Source organism: Patella vulgata, chromosome 7, assembly GCF_932274485.2.
Source record: "Patella vulgata chromosome 7, xgPatVulg1.2, whole genome shotgun sequence".
Lineage (NCBI taxonomy): Eukaryota > Metazoa > Mollusca > Gastropoda > Patellidae > Patella > Patella vulgata.
In genome coordinates, this window is record NC_065885.2 from 16240629 (window position 1) to 16259427 (window position 18799).

An 18799-nucleotide genomic window follows, 5' to 3' on the forward strand; every position below is an offset into this window, starting at 1 on the left:
CTAGTTTGTGTAGAGGGGACGTTAAATAACGCGTTTGTATTATTTGCTTGATAAAAGCGAGAGTTTCCTCGTCACATAGGGGGGGTTGGATGGCTGAATGGTTAGCGTGCGCGCGCTGTATCCCAAAGTCTGTCATTGAGTCGACTGGCGTGGTTTCGAATCCCGAGTTGTACGTGGCAAGGAGTAGGGTCGCCTGTCCAACCTCGTGGGTTTTCTCCGGGTCCTCCGGTTTCCTCCCACTGCTAAAGACCCCTACGCGCAAGCGAATTATGTTAATAAAATTGAACCATATGTTAGTCCCGAAATGACCTAGTTTGTGTCGAGTGGACGTTAAACCCCATTTCTCTCTCTCTCCCTCGTCACATGGTAATAAATTCAGCATAAATGTGTCCCTTGTAAAAATAACCATTGGTAACTGATTACATGACATATTACTATCAAAATCAACCAGACTTGATTTCAGAATCGCCAAAAACGTTTAGACATCTGGAAACCTTTTATAATATAGACCCAATAAGAATATATTCAGGTTTATGTCGATTTAATTTTAAATGCTTATTTGACCACCCAATTTTACATGCATTGATGCATTCTTTGCAATTGTCAAAATTACTGGAATTAGAGTAGCCTTTTTCAAGATCCTTAATTTTGACAATTGAAATTAGATTCAAAGCTGTCATTATCTATAGATAAAACCATAGGCGTAGGAGCTGGTTGGGAGGTGGCGGCGGCTGGGGCTTTAATTCTGCAAATGGCCCCAACGCCCGGTAAATTTGTCTAATAATGATCCAAATATTTCGGCCAAGAAAAAACAACACCAATTGTAGGTCGAATTATTATTGTGATAAAATATAAGCTCTTAAGATTTATTCAAGCCACGTAGTTTTAATGCGCACATTACCAAGGACGGTCCCGATAGTCACGGCCTCAAATTAATGAAACTGAAAAGCATATACACATGAACAATATTGCGAAGTAGTCTACCGGTACTATGATAAGGTCAAGGGAGGTAACTACATTTTACCCCAAGATTTGGACAATGGCGGCATCTGCGAGAGGTAAAGTTGTGTATGTGGCATCAGCTGTTCCAGGGTTATTTTCCCATATTAAACGCCTGCTTCCAAATGCACCGACGGTTCAGATTGACCAAGAACTATTCCAGGGTATGTATTATCACGTATAGATGGAAATTGTGGATTGATCAGTATTCGTTATTGCACACCAAGGGAGATAACCCCCAAGATTCCTTAGCCCAAATTCATTATTTTGATGATTTTTTTGTTGTTTTGCTTTTGTACCCAAGGGGAGCCATTGAGTCATGCATTACTTTATGGATATAAAATGCCATCGTGGTTTGGCTGTGTTATTGTGAGCGAACGCGGCAGCATGATAGTAATAATTAGGATGGAGTCGGGAGACACTGGCCTAACCATTCACTTGTTTAATTTCAGATGGATTAGTTACAGATGAGTTAAAACTACAGATTAAAGATGCTGAAATATTAGTTGCTGATCCACCACTTATTGGAGAACTATTATACGTTAATGACCTGAAACTAAAATTAGTTAACAGTACCTGGGCAGGTTGGTGCCCTTTATTCTAAAATAATAAATAAATTAGCGAATCACGTCTGTGTCACGGCATTAATTTTATCGAGCGGTGAATTTGACTACAAGTAAATGATACCGTAATATTGAATATAATAGTAAGTGCTACAGAAACACACTACACACTAAACTAACCCGATAAGACCAAACTGCGGACACGACATACTACACATAGGCCTAAATTGCTAGAAATTTAGTTTAAACATATTTTATTGGAAATAATTTACAAAGGGATTAGGACAATTTATAAAAGGTACGAACCTTTTTCAAGAAATAAACAGCAAATATCAATTAAAGTAAATGGATCCGGGGGCCAGCCGTAAGCGTCCACGTGCATTGCGCTGTACAATCCCAGGCCTGTATTTATAGTAGAACTAATATACAGGCTTCACTCAAAATTAAATTTAAAAAATATTGATTACAAGAAAGACGTAATTCCACCGGTCTTGACTGTGGTTGTCTTCTGAATATGCCAGATATATAACGACACTTTTAATTTATGGTCAAAGGAGTCTCGTGTTTGATTGTAGGCCTATTATTTCCATCTGTAATTGTTCTTCCATTGGGTATCTAATCTTACCTAATGTCCCTTTAAGTTAATGAGATTGTTTTATTTCAGGTGTAAACGTAATGATGAGTAAAATAGATTCTAGCCTGGTCAGTAAATTATTCTCTTAATTAACTTAAAGGCGCCAAACCTCGTTGAGTTAGTTAATAATAAAGTATTGAGTGTTATTTCGATTAAAATTTTGTTTCGAAATGGTTAAGCGGAAGGCTTATTATTATTTTATTTTTATTTATTTTTTTTTGGCTCACTGTGTAGTTACACGGGTATATCTCAGAAGGAAATGAAATGAAATGAGGTTTAACGCCCAACTGTTCTGTTCCGTCTGGCTAATGAAGACGGACATGCAGTGTGCTATGTGGGTAACTACGACTAACTCTTATAATATCAAACTCCAATTGCCAAGGGTTCATTTACGTGCATGCCAATGTGTACACGGGAACTCGGTTTTTCGTCCCATCCGATCGACAATACGTTGTCACTTGCCAGGCCCCCTGTCTTGCATCACTGACAAGGGGGAACCACGCCGGAAAATTCCGATAAATTTTCTCGGCCAACACCAGGATCAAACACGAAAAACAGCTAGGAAGCAGGGGAAACTTTAGTATACACGTAAAAAAAAAATCATTGTATATTTAAGTTCTAGTATTTAAAGATTATCTTTTGTTTATTATTTTGTTTAAAAAAATTATTATTTTTGATTTAGGGAAAACCGAAATTTAATCTGACTAGAACAGGTGAGGGATTTGGTCAGATTATGGGTGAATATGTTGTTGGTCATATAATTGCTACAGAGCGTCGATTTAAAGAAACTTACAGCAAACAGAAGGAACACGAGTGGGCACAGTACGTAATATTTGCTAGATAAAGTTCAAATGTCAATATTTTTAAAATTAGATCTTTTTTTCGATGTGATTTAGTCTAATGTTGTCTAATTTTAGAACAAGCTCTAGCAAGGCATATTTTCCTTTCTGCTACATTTCTGCATTGCCGCCGTTTTGACCCCACCCTTCTCTAATCCTTAATACGTCTCTACCTAAATGAACAGAAATATTGTCTCAGAGCTTCTCGGATAATACCCAGACCTGAGGCCAAACATGACGTTGTCTCCACCCTCTGCTGAAATTTCTGAACAGACTCCCGCTGTCATGTAGTGAGTGGGCGGGGGGGGGGGGGTTATATCGGTTAAAACTTCTCGAACGTCTCCACTAATCTACTGAGTTATGTCGTTCTAGATTTTAAAAGCTGTAGTCAACTTGTAAATGTTGGACCGGGAATACCCGTGATAAAATGCTATCATATTCTTTCCTTAGAATTTTGACAATCATTTTCAGGAAAAGTTTAAAAACATTTCGACCACTAACTAGTGTGAATATTGGTATTTTAGGATTAGGAATAATCGGAAACGAAGGTAAAATTTAGAAATTTAAGAATATCAATTTTTTTTAATAAAACATTATAACTTCAATTTATTTTAATAAAACATTATAACTTCAATTTTACAACTACACCACTTTAAAATGAATTTCTTGTGTAAATGTATTAGGGTGTTTGTATTCTAGTTGTGTAGATATATTGGACTGTTTATTTTCTAGTTGCTAGAATATATTGGACTGTTCATTTTCTAGTTTCTAGAATGTATAAATGTATTGGACCGTTCAATTATAGTTGCTATATTGTATAAATGCATTGGACTGATTATTTTCTAGTTGCTAAAATGTTTAAATGTATTGGTATGTTTATTTTCTAGTTGCTAGAATGTATAAATGTATTGAACTGCTAGAATGTATAAATATATTGGACTGTTTATTTTCTAGTTGCTAGAAGGTATAAATATATTGGATTTTATATTTTCTAGTTGCTAAAATGTGTAAATGTATGGGGATGACGGTAACGGGTATAAAAAGACAAGATTCTACGTCACCTTCTAGTCAGAATGTAGATAATTACCGGTAAATAAATAAATAACCATTAGCACGATTATAAAATGAATCGAGAAGAAACATAGAAAAAAAATGTATTTATGTTATGAAACGCTACAAGAAACAATAATGCTACAATTATTCAATAATGCTACAATTTTATTGCTAAATGTTTCGGCTTTCTGAAAATTTTTTACAAAATTGTTTTTTTTTTTTGTTTTACCCCGAATCAGTAACTGCAACAGTTTGGCAGAATTTGTTATACCTATTTGAATTAATATAATGTGTGAATTCATTTAATGTGGCATTACGTGTTATACCACGTATCGTGCACGACCCTCACAGCCTAGTAGACCAATAGTTTAATTAACATCATATCAAATTCTTGTTTTCAGGTTTATAGAGAATCTAGCGGATGTTTTACCTCAACTAGATTATTTATGTAGTATTTTACCAAGTACACCTCAAACTAGAAATCTATTATCAGGTGATATCCTTTCTCACTGTAAAACTAAGGTAGGTTAGTTTAGTAATTGTAGATGAAGCTAGACCAAACATTTAAATGAAATGGAGTTAATGCCCCCTCAATAGAATAGTCCCGTTGCATTGAGACAAATATGCTAATTTCATGCCCAGACAACGCAGTTTCTGCCAACACTTCTCGAGTCAAATGATATTTGTCGCGCCATTCGAACGGCTAGATACATGTTATTTGTTAGCCCCGTAGTCGCCTCCATTGAAAATAGTTTTCTGTAGTACATAAGTTAACATAATACATTTACAAACAATGACGGGTATCGTGCACGAGAGTATTAGAAGGTTGTGATTAGAGTAATGTTGTATAAGTAGTTATTTCTGCTGAAATCAGGAATAAATCAGGAACTATTCCGAATGGAATAGTGGTTGTTTGGCATACTGAATGCCATCTCCTTTTAATAGCCCTGTTGGACAAACTCTTTGGTTTTGAAAACCAAACATAGTAAATGACCTGAATTGTCGTGAGTACAATTGGAGGGTCTAGAGCACAAGTGATCTAACTACCAACCATTTTAGTTGGTTGTTAGATCACTTGTGCTCTAGACCCTCCAATTGTATACCAAATATATCGACACTGAATTTCAGAATTTGAGAGAAAACAATCCTCGGAGCGATGCATACTAAACAGACTAAATTCTTATTCTTTATTTTCTTACTTCTGCCAGAAACCAGTATTTATAAATATTGGACGAGGTGATGTTATAGATGAAGAAAGTCTCGTTAAAGCTATCAAGTAAGTCAATAATTAATACCATCGTCACATTCATCACTGTTATCTCCGTCAATAGCACGTTCATTTGTATGCCCCCAAGACTTATGTATCGTGCACTGTAACAACAAAATCCGTGAAAAAACGTAAAAAAATCCGGAATCAAAAATTACTACAAAAATTTTATCCGTATTTGTTTTTCATGTAATTTACACAAATTCCTTCAAATAACACCGACAATCTTTATGCGCAACCTCTTTCCGCTAATATAAGATTACAGAATATCCTAATCTAGAGACGAGCGCAAGGTATCACAACCGCTACTCGATAGTGATTGGGCCGGTTAGAGGCTTTCAGATGTAAGCTTGCCGTACTACCAATTTGCAGGTATATATATGTGAGAAAGAATAATATTTTTAATATAATTTACTTTCATTCTGTACCTCCCTCTCTGCATGCAACTGACTGGGCATGTTAAGCTATTCATCATTCGCATTGAAAACATCATCAGCATTATGTTTTCTTGCATATTTTAGATGTGAATGGATAGGGGGTGCTATATTAGATGTGTTTAATAAAGAACCACTTCCTACTACCAGTGAATTATGGGATTTATCTAATGTTACTATTACACCCCACGTGTCCGGCCCATCACTTCCAGAAAAGGTAATCCAATCTTTATATTAACATCACCCAATAGCGGATAAATTATCAGACGTCAGGTCGGAAAAGGGGGTTAAGCAATATGTTTATGAACCAGAAGCTGTTAGTTTTATTGTCTTTGTTGTTTGGACAATTACGTAACAATTCCAAGATGGCTGCTATGGTGTCTTGTCTGATTCACGATTCCCACACTATAGGCTAGTCTCGCACGTGTGTTTAAACTATAATAGTGTAGATCCAAATGAAATGAACTGAAATGGGGTTTAACGTCCTACTGTTCTGCTCCGAACTGGGCTAACGGAGACGGGCATACGGGCATACGCCATACAGTGTGCAGCGACACTTTTACATCGAATTCCAATTGTCAAGGGATCTTTTAAGTGCATATCAATGTATACAATACACGGGACCTCGGTATTTCGTCCCATCCAAACGACTAGACAGCTGTCCCAGTCAGCCCCCCCCCCCCCCCCGTCCTGCACCAGTGTAGATCCAACTTACTGTATGTAATTTCCACGTTGTTAGGTGTACAAACTCCCTTTCACTATCGGAATTCCAGCAGTCGTACTTGCTAGTTTTTCTGACTGTCAAAAGTTTTATTTATTGTTTTCAGGTTGCTGAATGTTTTGTAGATAATTATAACAGATATGTAAAGGGCGAACAATTAAAATATCAAGTTGATTGGATAAAAGGCTATTGAAATAAATTAATGTTTGTACAGAAATGTTTCTTTTATTGGTTTGTAATAAAAACCATTGGATTGAAGTGTTTGATTTTCTAGATTTTGGAATCGTTCGTATCAAGTCTCCCAAAACATGTATTTATTTCTGTGATGTCACCAAAACGATCATAGTTACCTAATTGATCGTCATGTAGCCATTACGATGGTTTAGCGTTACGCCATCCATGTTCTTGTCGCCATTACATGATTCAACGTTATATGACCGTTATGATGGTTCAACGTTACGTCATTGATTTCCATTTCCCTATTACAATCACAGAAATATTCCGATTATATTTTTCTATGACAGCTCGACATTTTTATTAAAAATAGTCAAGTCTATACATTACAATTCAATACGTTGGTTCGTCATTGATGTTCTTTAGGTATAGGGACCACAGATATTTGGGGGTCCGCACCCACTCCCACTCTTATGACATCCTTACCATGTTTTTGCATTACGCCATGGGTGTTCATACCACCATCAGGATTATTGATCATCAAGTCGACGATGTTCACGCCACCTTTATAACATTTTCATACTAACAATAGCTAAATTAATATGCACTTGTATGATCCTTTACGTGATCAGCCCGTATAGACCCACTGTGGGCGATGGCTCAGCGAGTTAGACGCTACAGCAGGTCTGGGGTTCGTCCCGGTGTTGGCCGAGAAAGTTCCTTTGGGTTTAATTTACTGATCAGTGGTACAGGATGGAGATGCCGAAAAGGAACAGCTTCAAGTCGTTCGCATGGGACGAAAAATCGAGGTTCCACATAGTCGTGCCTATAATATATAAAAGAATCCTTGAGGTAGTGCCGCTGTTCGGGCTTAATTTCCCCCATAGCACGCTATATGGCGAATGCCCGTCTTCATTATACAACTGGGTAGGACGTTTAAGCCCCTTACATTTCCTTTGGGATTAACGTTTCGTCAATACTTCGCTTATTTTTTAACAGTAACATCGGGTTGGTATGTAAAGCTAGGGAGGTGAATTTTCCCCGCAGTGTGACTTTTCCGCCTATTCTTCGTTCAATTGCAACTATCAAGTTTTCATTTGCGTGCACATTAATGTGTATACAGGGTGAACCCAAGTTTTCATTCCATTCAAGCACATAGGGATACTTGTCTCTGTGTTGTTTAATCCATCTAGTTTTTTTTTGGGGGGGGGGGGTTGGGGGGGGGGGGGGTCGGGCAAAATTTTCATTAGCCCAGACAGTGTAGAAAAATAGGACGTTAATCACCATTTCATTTCACTATCACCAGCATTTGACTATTGTTAAGGTCACATCAATAAGTGCGATTATAGCCTCGTTATATTTTAATTGATAACAAGCGGTTGACATAGATACGCCCACATTTTGCAAGAGATGGACAGAGAACAAGCTCAAAAAAAGAAGTGATTTTTTCGTACAGTCAAGGGCCATAATTCAGGAAGTTATGATCCAATATGTGCGAATATCGACAGGAACCAAGATCTTTGGGTTATAAATATGTATTTCAAGTTTCATCAAAATCGGATCAAAATTGTGACCTCTATAGGGTCCACAACCTTGATATACCATATTTTTACGCTATTTGAGAACGAACGGCGGCCATTTTGTCTGTCAATTTTGGGCCAATTTTCACGAAATTCGAACTCCGTCGTCCTTAGGGTGTAACGGTGACATAACAATAGGTTTTTTTTTAAATCTGATAAAAATTATGACCTATATAGGGTCCACAAGCTAAAAACGTGATTTTTCGTACAAACAGGGGCCATAATCCATGAAGTTTCGATCCGATACATGCCAATATCGAAAGCAGCCGAGATTTTTTTGGGATAAAGCCATATTTCAAGTTTCGTCGAAATCGAACAAGAATTGTGACCTGTAGAGAGTCCTCAAACAAATTGTGGACGGACGGACGTCCGGACAGACGGACGGACAGGGGCGACGACAATATACGTCCACATGAAAACATGGGCGTATAAAAATACAACACGGTTAGAAGTCCAATATCACGTGTATGTATTTTGTTATCGTTGCATATAGACCTATACGTATACCATGATCAAAGCATGTGTTTAGTCGCTGCAAAGAATTAATACTTTAAAAAGCGAATTGTTTAATTCTATGATCGTTATTGTGGCAGCTATCGGGGCAAACGAGATACCGTTTCGTGTTAAAGGAATTACTAATAGTAGTAATAGGCCTATAAGAATACCAAAAACGAATCAGTGTTTAATTCTGTTGATATTGTGGAGGTTAACGGGTTAAAAGAGACAGTCACATTCTGTTTTAAAATAGGTTATCAAACCTGCTGTAGGACGTACCACAATGGCGGCGCATTTAAGAGGGAAAGCTGTCTATGTCGCTTCAGCAGTTCCTGGATTATTTACACAAATACAAAAACTGCTGCCGAATGAATCCATAATTCAAGTTGATCCAGAATTACACGAAGGTATTCGTTACCAGAATATTAGTTGAATATTGTTCTTTAGCGTCAGAAGCATAAAAAGGTTGAAAAATTCACCCCGGTTGTTTCAAGGGAGATAATCAAAATATACTGGGATCAGACCATTCATTATATACGTTTTCAAATCATTGTTCACGTCATGTCGCTACCTCAAACTAATTTAAACAGTTTGTAGTGTTAAATCTTTTCTTGTAGGCTTGGTACATTATCAACACCCACGCTTTTCGGCCATTCACAGTATTTTGAAAGTTTTAAATATATATTATTTTTTTTTTGAAATTTGCAAGGATTGTTCATCCGGTACCCGTAATAAGAAATATACTCTTCAAAAAAGTAGGGGATATTCAGAAACAATACAAACTGTGGAAATGCACTGCTGTTTTTATTAGAGGTAACCAGTGTATGTTAATAACAGGCCAATTGCCTACACATGAACATAAACAGTTCATATGGGCGGCTTATCTGACGGCCCCATTTCACTCGCAAATTAAGTGATACACCGTCAAAAGTGAAAATGGACGTTTTTGATTTTTGTCTTAATAATGAGTAATTGCTCCACCAATCCTCAGACATTCAGCAATTCGTCGTGGTATGCTCCTAATCAACCGTCCAATCACGATTTGGGGCAATCTGACCCACTCCTCTTGCAGTGTCACGTCCAATTCTTGCAATGTTGTCGGTTGACGTTCACGTCGACGAACACGTCTCCCGATCAAATTAAACGTAACACACTAAAGCAAAGATACGCTAAACAGTAAATCTTATGCCTTATGCAAGAACCGATAGGAAAGCAAACATGGATAGGATAAACCAGCAAGGGGCAGTTTTCATCAACCCTTCCTTGAAGTGTCAAATTTGACAATGAACCCCTCCAACGTGCATGGCGCTATTGCGTGTCGCATGTGCAGCTCAGTGGTTCTGTTGGGGCGATAAGTTCTTCATCTGTGAGCATACCCTCAAAGCATGTCAAATGTCCATAACTATTTATCATATCGCAACCGGCATAGGCATTTACTTTTCAATATCCCCTACTTTTTTTGAAGAGTATACATTAAAAGTTTCACCTTTATCTCAATATAGATAAAAGTGATCAAGGATGATTAACTAAATATATAGCTAGATGAAACGCTTCCTCGTAAATATCTACTCTACTGGTTGACACACTATAAGGTTGATGAAGATAAGAAATTCTCGTGCACGATATACCATCATAGATAACGAGTGAGCAACTCTGTGACATCTAATCCGTTTGTGAACACAGTCTTTAAAGGACAATATTGGTGCCAGTCATTATCACATATGTGATAGAACTGGTTAAACATGTGATAATGACTGGCACCAATATTGTCCTTTTAAGACCTTTTAGTAAATAAACGGGTTATGGCCAGTTTATTTATTTATTATATTTCAGATAATATTTTAACTAACGAGTTAAAACTTCAGATTAAAGATGCCGACGTTTTAGTGGCTGGTCCACGTCTTATTGCTGAATTGATGTATGTTTCTGATCTTAAGTTAAAACTGGTTGTCTGTACAACGGCAGGTTAGTTTTTATACGCCCGTATTTAATGTAGGCATATATATTGACACATTATTGTCGCCACCGTCGTCCACTACTCTAAAGTTTTTGGTGGGATTTGGTTGTAAAGATGAACCCTTTCGAAATTCAAACCTTTTTGATCGGAGTGTTTAATAGTCTCGAGCTTAAAGGAGCTAAATCGTTAATATTTGGGACCTAGAAATTGACACAAATGGGTCGCAACGCATATAATAATGTAATATGAATGTATATAAACTGATTTACATTCAATCGTTTCTCCTTTTACTGCAATTTCTAATCAGTTATGTTCGGCGAAATACGCCAAAGTCTCAATTAAATGACAATCTTTAGCGTCTGGTTATTCCAGTCTACACCAATGGTATTTATTGCGCATGCTCTCTAGATAAGAATATAGCGTCACCATTTCACATGACTTGTGGAATATGTCTAGCCTCGTTCTTTGAGTCCCTTGTTCCTAATGGCGCTGAAACGCATTATGGTACACGATTCGTGTACCAATGGTAAAATGTTTATTTTGTCTTGAATATTGGATATCAGAAGCCCATCTTTTCCCAGTAAGATCACAAGACCAATATGTTGATATGAGTTGACAAATACTTTGTGTTTTCAATGTCGAAGATTTTTGATGATTTTGAGTTAGAGACTTAGCTTCTTTAAGACATTGCGTAATATATTGTAATAGACACTCGGGCCCACGGCCCTCTTATTGTTACAGTATATTACTTAATGTCTCGCTCTCGACCAATAAACAATACTTAATTGGAATTCGAAATAAAAGTAGGACATACCGCCACTGTGTAAAGAAATTTTCCCTCATTGCACACTGTATGTCGTATGCCCATCTTTATTAGTCGGGTCTTTGCAGAAAAGTAGGACGTTAAACCCCATTTCATTCACTTTATTTCACGACCCTAATAGATATTTTGCTTGAATTTCAGGTGTGAATATGATGATAAATAAACTCGATAATAGCAAAGTAAGATAGGTTATATTATCTCACCCAGACAAGTTGGTTGTATATATGTCACGAGCTCATAGCAATAAAAGCAGGCCGAAAAATTTGTGTCTAAGTTCATTCTCACTTCCTAGATACCGGGGGATCACGGTGGCTAAGTGGGTAAGACGCTGGCTCGCTATTCTGGAGGTCGGGTGTTCGATCCCTGCATTGGCCGAGAAAGTTCATCCAGATTTCCCGGCGTGGTTCCCCCTTGTTAATGATGCAGGACGGAGGGACTGATAAGGACAGCTGTCTAATCATTCGGAGGTCCTGTGTACACATTGGCGTGCGCGTAAAATATCCATTGACAGTTTGAATTCGATATAAGAGTAGACCGTCGTGCCGCTGTCCGGGCAAAATTTCCCTCACAGCACACTGTATAGTCTATGCCCGTCTTCATTAGCCCAGTTCGGAGCAGAACAGTAGGACGTTAAACCCCATTTCATTTCATTTCCTAGATAACTGGCTTGCGTGGGCTAATTAAATTGTTGATTTGTTGAGAAATGATATAAAACACGGGGTGGTTTTAAATAGACCATAAATAGAACAGAAAATATAACGATCTAAAACGAAAAACGAAACTAAATTTCTATATGATTTCTGTTGAAGTCACATAAAACAGAATGCAGTTTCCAAAAGTCCACCCATAGTCAAATTACTTCTGACTTTTGCGCCATGTGTGAGTGCATGTTCTATCGGCTCGTTTTCGTTCCGAGTGATTTTTTTTATCTTTAATTATGAATATGGTATCTAAATTATAAATTGTTGGTTTGTGCCTTTTGTAACTTTTGTAGGGACACCCAACATTTACCTTAATAAGAACAGGCGAGGGATATGGTCGGATTATAGGAGAATATGTTATTGGTCATATAATTGCTACAGAACGTCGATTTAAAGAAACTTACAGCAAACAGAAGGGACATGTGTGGGCAAAGTAAGTTGACAAGGACTTTCCGAAATAATACCAGGGCAGTAACTAGCTCAGAGCAACAAGGGGGGGGGGGCCGAGAAGTGTTTTCGGGGGGTGCTGTAAAATTGACGGACAATGTATATCTATTGTTTTTATGGTCGACAATTTATTCACGGGGGGGGGGGGGCAAAACTTTTTGCCCGGGGGGGGGGGGGGGTCGCCCCACCTCCTGCGCCCCCTCCCCTAGTTACGGGCCTGAACAATACCACAGCTTTATTCCAATTCAAACTAGATATTATTTTTGTTTTGTTCCATCTGTCAAGGGTTCTTTTATATGCACGCCAATGTGTACACGGACCACGGTTTTGAGTCCCATCCGAACGACTATACGTTTTCCTTGCCGAACACGGGACCACCAAGTTAAAAAGAGAGCCAACGTCTTACCCACTGAACCATCGCGGCTCACTGGCTTATTTATGTTAAGTCAATGACGTTATTAGAGTTTGTGTCGCTCTTCTAAACTCCACCACCCCTGCAACACAATACAAATCAAACACACTTAACCTAAAGTCTCATTGCGTCAGTTTAGCGAAATAGGAATCCCTTGCAGACTATAATATCGTGAAAGATCAATCTGTAATATGAATATCGGTATAATAACCTTTCAATTACGCTTAGTACTTAACAAAATATGTTGAATTAAAATTTCACCGATCTATGCTTCTCTCTATGTAATAATTCCGCCGCCATTTTGTTATGGTTGAAATGATGATCCGATGGAATCCAAGCCGGAACATTATCTAGCGTTATTATTTTGATTTTGTTTTCATAATTAAATGTTGAATACTCAATCTGAGTACATATTAGTGTTATGTGGGGGTTGGTGTAGAAAACACTCAGGCACAAAATATGATGTAGAGTAATCCTTTATTCTAAGTGAGTCTATAATCAGTAAGAGAACTAAACACTACGTTTTCTATGTCTAACTGTCTCTCTCTCTTAGCTATACCAATCTCTAACCTTATATAGCCTTCTACGTACATGAATATTTATGAGATACTGTATATACAAGGATAGCACTATACAATATAGTACTATATAACATTAGCGTGGATTACGCTATAAAGAATTTGATATTTTAGTGAAGAATGCAAATGACGCATCGTTACTTTAAACATACATCATACAATAGCTATTGCCGGTCTTTCTTTAGACCTGAAATGTTATCTAAATTATTAATTAGACATTAATTAACTTATCCAGACCATAATCAACTCTTGATGCCATCATTAGTCTGAGATATTTACTGGATTTGAATACATTTTGTGACGGATAATCGACACTTTGTTTATCATTTTAACGTCAGTAATGACGATCGAGACTTGCCTAAAATACAATAATATGGCTAATATCTCGGTTCAGAGTGAAGCAATTTGGCTGAAATTTTTCAGTATAATTTGTGTTCATTATCTATTTTTTTAACTATTATAGCGAGAACTGTCCGCTCTTTATCTAATCTTACCTTATGCCCCTTTAAACAAATAAAATTGACACGCGTTTCATATGCTTCTCTACTATTCCGCTTGAAAAAAACAGTATTTCTTTATATTTATTGTTATTGATGTTTCCATTCCACCCGATGCAGGAAGTCAATAGAATCCCTCTCTACTACGGAGTCGTTGTTCGTTCCGTCAGTATTACCACTTTACATTCAACAATTTTTTTTCAGGGAAGTTGGAAAAAAAAATGCAAATATTCATTTTACCACATTATAAATGCAAGAGCTAAATCTGCCTATTTGCAGTCCTTTCTTTGTGTCTCAAAATGAAAATGTTGTATAAACTATAAATTAGACATTTATTAACATGAAAAGACCTTTATCAACTCTCGATGTCATCTTATGTGTCGGATTTTCACTGGATTTGAATCCGATTTGCTGCTCAACGCTCATTGATGATTTAATCCAAAAAGTGAATAATCGAGACTATGTTGTTTCATTGTACCGACTTTAGTAATGATGATCGAGGCTGGGCATAAAATTCAAACGCTAATATCTCGTTTCAGAGTGGAACAATTTGAATGAAATTTTCAGCATATTCCCTTTACATTATCTAATCTTCTATAATGCCCCATTACTAATTTAGAATTAACTGGAATCATTATGTTTGCAGGAATAGTTTAAAATCATTTCGACTACTGACTAGTGTAAATATTGGTATTCTAGGATTAGGACAAATAGGAAAGGAAGGTAAGTAGAATAAATAAATAAGGTTACCACTTTTAATTTCGAGTTTATACTACATTCAGTACAATGTTGTACGTGACCAGGAGTAGGGTTGCCTGTCCAACCTCGTGGGTTTTCTCTGGGTCCTCCGGTTTCCTTCCACTGCTAAAGACACCTACGCGCAAGCGAATTATTGAAATAAAATTAAACCATATGTTAGTCCCGAAATGACCTAGTCTGTGTCGAGTTGACGTTAAACCCCATTTCTCGCTCTCTCTCTCTCTCAGTACAATGTGATTTCCCCTTGCCAGTGGTGCAGGACAGAGGATCTGGGAAGAAACGGCGCCTTATCCTTCAGATGGGTCGAACAAACCGAGGTCCCATGTACACTCTGGCGTGCACGTAAAATAATCCCTGACTGTTGAAATTCAATTTCTGTCCGGGCACACTGTATGGCGTATGCCCGTCGTCATTATCCCGGTCGATGCAGAAAAGTAGGACGTTAAACCCCATATTATTCATCCATTTAACAGAGCTGATCACTGGAAATAATACAGATTTAGCCCTTACATAATGCATCTTTAAATCGTTTGCTATAGTTGCTAAAATGTTTAAATGTATTGGTATGTTTATTTTCTAGTTGCTAAAATGTTTAAATGTATTGGTATGTTTATTTTCTAGTTGCTAAAATGTTTAAATTTATGTTTAAATTTATTGTTGCTAAAATGTTTAAATGTATTGGTATGTTTATTTTCTAGTTGCTAAAATGTTTAAATTTATTGGTATGTTTATTTTCTAGTTGCTAAAATGTTTAAATTTATTGGTATGTTTATTTTCTGGTTGCTAAAATGTTTAAATGTATTGGACTGATTATTTTCTAGTTGCTAAAATGTTTAAATGTGTTGGTATGTTTATTTTCTAGTTGCTAGAATGTATAAATGTACGTATTGGAGTGATTATTTTCTAGTTGCTAGAAGGCATAAATATATTGGACTGTTTATTTTCTAGTTGCTAGAATGTATCAATGTATTGGACTGTTTATTTTCTAGTTGCTAGAATGTATCAATTTATTGGACTGTTTATTTTCTAGTTGCTAGAATGTATCAATGTATTGGACTGTTTATTTTCTAGTTGATAGAATGTATAAATGTATTGGACTGTTTATTTTCTAGTTGCTAGAATGTGTAAATGTATGGGGATGACGGTAACGGGTATAAAAAGACAAGATTCTACGTCACCACCATGTCAGAATGTAGATAATTACGGGTTTGTAACTTTAACTATCTGTAGCGGATAAGTAGGACGTTAAACCCCATTCAATTTCCTGTCTAAAAGTGTTTAGACTTACCCGGAGCAATGTATTATACAGGAATTATTACTGAAATCTATTTGAAAATATGTCTGTACGAAGTATACATGAACATAAATAGACATATTACTAACACATTGAATTCACGATCATTTCATTTTACCATCGAAACGTACCAATATAATTGTCGTTACCATGGCAATGTAGTATCAGGTGTTTCGAAATTTGATATTTAAAATAACGCCATTGTTGGTGAAATATATCAACGATTGGAGATGGCACATTTTACACTTATCAACAACTTTCCGATGACGACCAAAGAAGGGGATTTTGGGGACATTTTGTTGAAAATCTGCACCTTGCTACTTTTGTCAGAAAATGAAGGTGACACGCTGGCGCAGTCCAAAATACTAGCTAAATAAACTTACTAGAATTATCATGAAATTTTCCCAATAAAATGTACACGTTCTAACATATCGGATTAATTGTGGAAATTAATTATAAACTGGTATGGCTATGAATGGGAAATTTATGATAGAAAACAGTAGATTAGAGGGTTTTTTTTCAGATTTCGCACACAATCTAATCTGTATAATTATATAATCAAATTGTTTGATACTATTTCAGGTTGCTAGAGAATCTAGCGGATGTTTTACCTCAACTTGATTATTTATGTAGTATTTTACCAAGTACACCTCAGACTAGAAATTTATTATCAGGAGATATCCTTTCTCACTGTAAAACTAAGGTAGGTTAATTTATTATCAGGGGATATTCTTTCTCACTGTAAAACTAAGGTAGGTTAATTTATTATCAGGCGATACTCTTTCTCATTATATAACATTATGGTAGGTTAATTCTTTCTCACGGTAAAACTAAGGTAGGTTAATTCTTTCTCATTGTAAAGCTCGGGTAGGTTAATTTATTCTCGTTGTAAAGCTAAGATAAGTTAATTATTTCTCGTTGTAAAGCTAAGGTAGGTTAATTTATTCTCGTTGTAAAGCTAAGATAAGTTAATTATTTCTCGTTGTAAAGCTAAGGTAGGCCTACAGTAAGAATATGACACGGTCTTCCTCATTCATACATATATATTTATATATCTCAGTTTGCTCCTAATTACACCCGTGAATCTGTCCGTTTTAGGCCAATCCTATTGATATCTTTTTTTTGGGGGGACAGTGTTTTTGGAAGTTTCAAAATTCTGAAGACCAATTAAAGGATATTTTGGTGAAAATCTGCACCTTGCTACTTTTGTATGAAAATATAAGAAAATGTAGGTCACTCTCTGCCGCTGTCCAAAATACTACCTAAATAAACTTACCAAAATTATCTATACCATAAAATGGATTACATTTCGTCCAAAATACCCCATATAAACTCCCATCGCGATAACCCCATTCCCTGTCTATACTACAATTTCCTATGATCAGATATCGATGGGGTTTTTTTATTATTTTTCAGAAACCAGTATTTATAAATATAGGACGTGGTGATGTTATAGATGAAGAAAGTCTCGTGAAAGCTATTAAGTAAATTCTCTATATACATGTACTACGAAATTTAATGTCAGAATGAAATAGGGTTTAACGTCCCACTATTCTGCACCAATCGGTATAGTGAAGACGGTATACGCCTACAGTGTGTTATGATGGAAATTTTGCCCGGACAGCAATTCAATCCCAACTGTCAAGGATTCTTTTATGTAGTAGCCAAGGTGTTTATGGAAGCTCAGTCATTAGTCCCATCCCAAGGACAAGCCGCTGGTCCAGCCCCTGCGTCCTGCTTTCAATGTCATGAGTAATATGTTTTAGTGTTTATATCCTATTTATACATGGCATACAAAGCATCACTATCATCATCATCATCATCATTATCATCATCATCATCAGTTGTCTTATATCATCACCATCATCATCATCATAACCATCATCATCACCGCCATACCAATCATCATCATCAATTGTCTTGTATATTTTAGATGTGAATGGATAGGAGGAGCTATATTAGATGTGTTTAATAAAGAACCACTTCCTACTACCAGTGAATTATGGGATTTATCTAATGTTACTATTACACCTCATGTTGCTGGTGCGTCACTTGCAGAACAGGTATATCATCTATTGTATACTCGTTGAATACTAGAATAAAACAGACTTGTTACCTATGTGTTTTGGGAAGTGATATCACAGCATCAGTTTCGGGGGGGGGGGGGGGAGTGAGTGCTAACCATTCGGCCATCCAACCCTCCATGTAAAATGAAATGAAATGAAATGAAATGGGGTTTAACGTCCTACTGTTTTGCTCCGAACTGGTCTAATGAAGACGAATGTAAAATGTTCCACTATGTATTAATATTTTATTTTTTGTTTTCAGGTTGCTGAATGTTTTGTAGATAATTATAACAGATATATAAAGGGCGAACAATTAAAATATCAAGTTGATTGGATAAAAGGCTATTGAAATAAAATAATGGTTGTACAAAAATGTTTCTTTTTTTTGTTTTCTGTTGGCACTTTAGTCAAGCAAAACAATTTTTTTCGGGCGATCATAAAATTTTTTCTGGCTAAATAATGAAAACAATAAAATTTTAGTGGATATAAAAGAAAAAAATTTAAAA

General features: G+C 36.4%; 1 protein-coding gene across 3 annotated transcripts; it reads left to right on the forward strand.

Moving 5' to 3' along the window:
- Positions 1–1030: 1030 nt before the first annotated feature.
- On the forward strand, positions 1031–18649 carry LOC126827819 (glyoxylate/hydroxypyruvate reductase A). Of its 3 annotated transcripts, none has more exons than XM_050557383.2 (10): positions 1031–1163; positions 1452–1583; positions 2227–2264; positions 2879–3018; positions 3507–3583; positions 16046–16139; positions 16810–16930; positions 17644–17711; positions 18161–18290; positions 18556–18649. In XM_050557383.2, exons 1-10 carry the CDS (start codon positions 1040–1042, stop codon positions 18640–18642), a joined length of 1011 nt encoding a protein of 336 aa, XP_050413340.2. In that variant the 5' UTR covers positions 1031–1039; the 3' UTR covers positions 18643–18649. The 3 variants fall into 3 exon arrangements, with proteins under 3 accessions (XP_050413340.2, XP_050413337.1, XP_050413341.2); XM_050557380.2 differs by lacking the exons at positions 16046–16139; positions 16810–16930; positions 17644–17711; positions 18161–18290; positions 18556–18649 and adding exons at positions 4031–4124; positions 4490–4610; positions 5297–5364; positions 5877–6006; positions 6617–6768; XM_050557384.2 differs by lacking the exons at positions 1031–1163; positions 1452–1583; positions 2227–2264; positions 2879–3018; positions 3507–3583 and adding exons at positions 8787–9166; positions 10593–10724; positions 11681–11718; positions 12534–12673; positions 14821–14897.
- Positions 18650–18799: the final 150 nt, after the last annotated feature.

What these genes read in the sequence shown, in the direction of transcription:
- LOC126827819 (XM_050557383.2), top strand. Translation starts at nt 1,040, where the DNA reads ATGGCGGCATCTGCGAGAGGTAAAGTTGTGTATGTGGCATCAGCTGTT. An exon ending in AGTTAACAGTACCTGGGCAG is followed by an intron (nt 1,584 to 2,226) that starts GTTGGTGCCCTT and finishes GTTTTATTTCAG; the next exon opens with GTGTAAACGTAATGATGAGT. An exon ending in AGTCTCGTGAAAGCTATTAA is followed by an intron (nt 17,712 to 18,160) that starts GTAAATTCTCTA and finishes TGTATATTTTAG; the next exon opens with ATGTGAATGGATAGGAGGAG.